Below are 5,812 nucleotides of genomic sequence, written 5' to 3'. Positions count from 1 at the left end.
ACAAACAGGCACAGCAGGGACGATGATCAGACGTGAGGTTTTTACTTGAAGGTTCAATCAGAGGGTCAGAGTTGAAAACGAAAACGGAGAGATTCTGGGTTTGATGAAGCATAACGAGACCCAGCAGAAGCTGCTTAGCTTCTAGTTAGTCCGTCTTTTCTTTCACCTCTGCAGTGGTGAGGAAAATGTCTTCAGATATGTGGCGCACTCCACAGGCTATGACCCCCAGGGCGACTCCTGGGAACACATAGGCATTATTTCCCTGACCGGGGAAGAATGTGCGTCCRTCTGCCAGGGTCACTTTGTCAAATGGACTCCCGCTGGCAAAGATGCCTCTGCCCTGATCACAGACAGAGTGAGGGGAGAAAACATGACAGCCTTAAAAAAACAAAACAATAAAAAAACCCAGTAATAAATACTTGTGCACGACCCTGAACCGCATCAACTGGAATATCTGTGTGAATTACCTCTGTGAGTTTGTAGCACTGCTCTGCAGTACACTCAGCCTTGCTGGTGGGATTGCTCAGAGCAAAGATGATGGGCCTGTCGTTGAACGACGCCATGTCTTTGATGATCTTCTCGGTGAACGCTCCTCCGATCGCAGCCACACCTTCAGCACAAACACCGGTCAGTTTTCTGACAACGATAACGATGAATGCAGGAACTCTCCATTTCTAGGATTCTGCATCTCGGTTGGCAACATCTGTTAAAAATTAAAGCTAACAATTATCTTTGATTATTTTGTCAGATAAATTACTTTTGYACYATGTATTTATTCTTAGTTTTAAAGCCGATAAAAGTTGAAACTTTGATGAGATGTTAGAAATATTGGACAGTTCAATTTACATGCAGTTTGCGAATTTCAAACCATCGAGTGCATGGTCTGGGTTTTTGACGGTCAGATTAAAGAGAAAGCAGCGAGTAAGCGTTTTGCCGCTACGTTGAGAAGAAACGCTACGTGAAAAAAGAGTCACCTTTCACAGATTTTCACTGAGTWTCCACAACTGSTTAGGAACAGAACAAATGAGGGTTACACGCTGGTRAAACAATGCGTTTGGTTTTACCAGCACTTCCAATTATCTCACCAATAATGGCGGTGGGTTTGATAGTTTCCACCACCTCCTCCAGAGTCTTCAAGTGTGGGTGTTCGTGAGCAAACTCAGCCTTCTCGTGGTTCAGATTGCCTCTTCCCTGGAGGAACAACAACTTTCATTGTTTGTTTTCAAAACCTCGTGGCGATTTGAGTTCAGGAACACGTGGTCAGACSTGTTACCTTCACAATAAGACCCTTTGAATCAACCATCCAAATCTTCTTGGCAGCATCTTCTCTAGACACTCCCTCTTTAGCCATGGCCATCATAAGTAGGTGGGCGATTCCCATAGCAGCCTGGTCAGATAACAACAACAACAGTTCATTCTGTAACAAAGTCTCCCTTTAATGCTATTTTTAAAATTGATCATCGTTTAGCTCGACTCGCCTCGCCTGCTCCCTGGAAAACAAAGGTGTGGTCCAACAGTGTGCCCTTTGTGATCTTCAGAGCAGCAAATATTCCAGCGACGGCTACGGAGGCCGTGCCTGCAGAGGAAATGAACTTAATTATGAAACAATAACGGCTTGTGACTCACTAAGTATCAGAAGTATCAAACAAAACCAGTCAGACGAAACATTATCCTTCCACTTCCCACTACTTTGTGTCGGTTTAATTACATAAAACCAACAGAAAATAAAAGTATATTGAAGTGCAGAACGGAAAAATTTACAAAACTTTAATGGGTGCCAATTCTGCTTTTTCAAATGACAACAAAACTGATTGCAATGCCAACGCCGACTCCTGTGACGAACAAAATACCTTGRATGTCGTCGTTGAAGGTGCAGTAGCGATTCCTGTACTTGTTAAGGATACGAAAGGCGTTGCTGTTGGCGAAATCCTCAAACTGGATCAGGCAGTTCATCCCGTACCTGCAGAGGAAATGCACCATCAGCCAAGCACCTAGGTTACCATTTAATTTTAGTAAAAAAAACTGCCAATGGACTSACTTGTCCGTCACTGCCTGCATGAACTCGTCGATGAGCTCGTCATACTCCTTCCCTCTTATTCGCTTGTGCTTCAGGCCGATGTACAGAGGATCGTCTAGAAGTGACTGGACGAGAACGCAACGGATATTTCTGACTTCCTGAATTGGTTTTAGAGTTAATCGTGCCGATAAATGAGGTCGATGTGTGGGTCTGCAACAAGAGANGACTCCTGTGACGAACAAAATACCTTGAATGTCGTCGTTGAAGGTGCAGTAGCGATTCCTGTACTTGTTAAGGATACGAAAGGCGTTGCTGTTGGCGAAATCCTCAAACTGGATCAGGCAGTTCATCCCGTACCTGCAGAGGAAATGCACCATCAGCCAAGCACCTAGGTTACCATTTAATTTTAGTAAAAAAAACTGCCAATGGACTSACTTGTCCGTCACTGCCTGCATGAACTCGTCGATGAGCTCGTCATACTCCTTCCCTCTTATTCGCTTGTGCTTCAGGCCGATGTACAGAGGATCGTCTAGAAGTGACTGGACGAGAACGCAACGGATATTTCTGACTTCCTGAATTGGTTTTAGAGTTAATCGTGCCGATAAATGAGGTCGATRTGTGGGTCTGCAACAAGAGAAACCCAATCCAGCGCTCTTGCGCCCTCACCTGGTTGTCGGTGCCGACGTCCAGCAGCACAGGGAGACACTGCTGAGGAGGAACGCCGCCGCACGCYGTGTAGAGAGCCAGCTTCCCAACAGGAATTCCCATCCCATAGCTGCCCAGGTCTCCCAGTCCAAGGATACGCTCCCCGTCTGTCACCACTATGGCCTGGACAGGCACCAAGCATTACTTCACGTTTTCCATCACAAAATGTCTATGTAGTTTTACAGCACAACAGCAAATTAGCTTCTGATTCTCTGCCTTGTGCAGGGCCACTGATCTGCTTCAGTAGCATCTGGACTCACATTGACACCATTTAAAAATCTGTAACTCTTGGACTTGTCAAATTAAGAATGGAGCATCCAAGACAAAATTCAGAGTCTTTACAAACCTTATTATAATTGTAAAAACTCCTAAAAATATTGGCTTKAGTGTTTGGTTCAGCATTTTAGAGTTTTTACAGTCAGCACTTTAAAGCCCGACTGTAAAAACCAGGCARACAGTGAAATCGTCTCCTTTTGGGATTTTTGGAAACAAGAACAAAATCCAGATGGGAGAAGAGCTACAAATCAAGTTGGCAAATCAAAGATGAAGCATGTCCATGTAGCAAATCAGTGTGAAAACCACTGCTTTATTAGACTTCTCAATCAAAAGACACAAGAAGGAAAGTAGTCTGGAAKATCAAAACATTTGGCACACTCAATTTTCTTTTATCCATACTTATTCAGATCTGGAAAATCCAAGCTAATTTTTGAGCTAATGCTCGATGTTCCCAGGCTGCACAGAAACATGGTTAATGTGTGAAGAGGTCAGGAGTTAAAGCAGAGCGTGTCAGTGCACGGTGTGYACCTTGATGTTGTCTTCAGGCCAGGAGTTGAGCATGGTGGCAATGTGTCCCCGGTCATGGATGGTGATGAAGAGTCCTCTGCAAACATACGGGATGGCAGCATAAAGCTAAATCAGTCATACAGACTAACATGAAGCATTTAAAAGGTCAAAGATAAGTTTAACAGCAAGTAAAYGTCATAAAGTACAGCATAAACACATCCATTGTCTAGAACATYARAAATAATGGAATATAAAGAGTAGAAAAAAAATAATGGAATATAAAGAGTAGAAAAAGAAAAGAAAATGTTGTTTAACCATCACAGCTGTCCTGAAGAATAAAATCACACATTTATTTCTTTTGAATACTGTGCAGCAGTAGCAGGAACCAGCCTCACCGAGGCCTCCTGAAGGCGAGGCCRTACTGCTGACAGGCCAGGCCGACGGTGGGAGTGTACACGATGGGCATGAACTCCTCGATGTCGGAGGTCAGCACCCGGTAGAACAGCTTCTCGTTCCTGTCCTGCAGAGTCATCAGTACGATGTACCTGAGATGGAGAGATGAGCATCAAATGAAAAATCTTTTTGTGTTAAAGTATATANTGGGCAAGTGAGACGCATTGCCATATATGAAGAGGGATTTTCTTTTTATTTGTTTTATGCTACACACTACAACGAAATGTTTGCCACACTTAGCAAAACCTTACACTTTGGCAGTCCAGATTTGCATACACAAGATCAGCTAGAAAAAGAATAACATAGCTGGTAAGTTCACTTATTTTYAGCAAAAACTGAAGTCTGAGGTGCAGAACCCTTTTTGCACCATAAARCACATTTCCCTTTTAGTTCAGATTTGACCTTCATTTTCTGTTCCTCCTCTCTAAATAACCTCTTTTATCTAGACGTGTGAAAAGTCTGAGACACTCTGCAGTGTTGTGAGTTAGTTTGGGGAGTATTTTTTATTTTTTTTAAAACTGCCTCGTCTGTGCAGATATACTAATCTACAGAATGAAGATGGGATTTTGTGTAACTGTTAAAATTATTTATTTTTTGTAAAATATATCTTGTACCAAAGATTTTCAAAAGTATTGCTGCGGGTTTGGGGGTTGGGGGGAGATTTGCATTGACTTTAGTGATACCCAGAAGAAATGTCAACTGCAATTAAGCGATAAATATCCAGCATTGCTAAGTAATTGTGATTTACGGATAAAAAGCAACAGCCTAAAGAATATGTTTTGGTTAGTGCTTCATTAATTACATTCACCGGTGATMATTTTTTTGGCATTAAAGTCTGTTTTTATATATAACCAAATCTCATTATTTCTGGTCAGATCCTGAAACTGGTTAACGAACCTGGGTGGTGCACAGAGACAGAAATGATTTAACTCCAACACAACAAATAACATTTAACCCCTCGGCGATAGATGGCCAACTTTCCCCACATTAGCATGGACTTCCTGCACACTTCTACATCACCATAACTGAGTTACTAATTTATATTTATCTGTTTAACAAACAGATATGAGAACAACGACGAGCATCTCCGCTAGTAACAACAGCCGGTTACAGCGCTGAATTGCCGCTGGCTTGCTGAGTCAGCAATACTCCTCCAGCACATCATGTTGGTATGGCAAAGTTAAAGGGGTGTAGCTCCGGCTCATAACTCAGCCTTCATCTGCTGGGGATTTTCCCAAGCCTGAGTCTCATGAGGCTCTCYAAATGTATTCAGTGCTTTAAATACAAGTCAAGTTGTTGCTCGTTATCCTCAGSTTGCTTGTCAATAATCATATTTCTCAGATYTGATGGACACTTTAAGGTGATACATAGTCTCATGTACGCCACAGAACAGCTGCTGCCGCCTTTGCTTTATGCTCCATCACACAACCCCGTCTTACCCATACTGGCTAGGCAATTGTTAGCGGTACYGAGGTTATAATTACCTTCTGMGGTAATTGGCTAAAGAACCCTTGTTGCAGAAAAACTGGTCTTACCTTTTACAATATTATCATTTCTACAGAGAAATTGCAATTGGCAAAAGTCAATATTGGTTTCAGCAAATAATACAAGTCTACAGRGCAGCTGGCTGTGTGTAACACTCAACTATCTTCTTCTTTTTTAGAGTTGGAACTGCCACGCAATCTCAGCCTTTTATCAGTTTCAGACCAGGATCCACTCGTCTCTCGTGTCAGTGAACCTCCCAACATACAATCAGAACCTCACCTTCTGTGCCCATCTGGGCCAGAAACCGTCTCCTGAGGATAAACTTGAAGAGCACTACTTGTTGGACTCAATAGAGTGGCCTGGCCCTCC

General features: G+C 42.8%; 1 protein-coding gene across 1 annotated transcript in view; it reads right to left on the bottom strand.

The window, feature by feature from the left end:
* Nucleotides 1-15: 15 nt before the first annotated feature.
* me3 (malic enzyme 3, NADP(+)-dependent, mitochondrial) overlaps nt 16-5,812 on the bottom strand; it is a 21,742-nt gene continuing 15,945 nt past the window's right edge. The window contains exons 4-13 of the mRNA XM_008435070.2: nt 3,901-4,050; nt 3,527-3,602; nt 2,684-2,845; nt 2,453-2,556; nt 2,265-2,374; nt 1,479-1,576; nt 1,274-1,387; nt 1,086-1,191; nt 468-610; nt 16-340 (exon numbers count right to left, since the gene is read on the bottom strand). Of these exons, the coding sequence (XP_008433292.1) occupies nt 146-340; nt 468-610; nt 1,086-1,191; nt 1,274-1,387; nt 1,479-1,576; nt 2,265-2,374; nt 2,453-2,556; nt 2,684-2,845; nt 3,527-3,602; nt 3,901-4,050 (1,258 nt within the window). The 3' untranslated portion in view covers nt 16-145. The remainder of the gene's footprint in view (nt 341-467; nt 611-1,085; nt 1,192-1,273; nt 1,388-1,478; nt 1,577-2,264; nt 2,375-2,452; nt 2,557-2,683; nt 2,846-3,526; nt 3,603-3,900; nt 4,051-5,812) is intronic.

The sequence above is a fragment of the Poecilia reticulata genome, linkage group LG2, assembly GCF_000633615.1.
Source record: "Poecilia reticulata strain Guanapo linkage group LG2, Guppy_female_1.0+MT, whole genome shotgun sequence".
NCBI classification, from domain to species: domain Eukaryota; kingdom Metazoa; phylum Chordata; class Actinopteri; order Cyprinodontiformes; family Poeciliidae; genus Poecilia; species Poecilia reticulata.
Note: the sequence above shows the minus strand (reverse complement) of the source record. Positions and strands in the feature narration are given on the sequence as shown.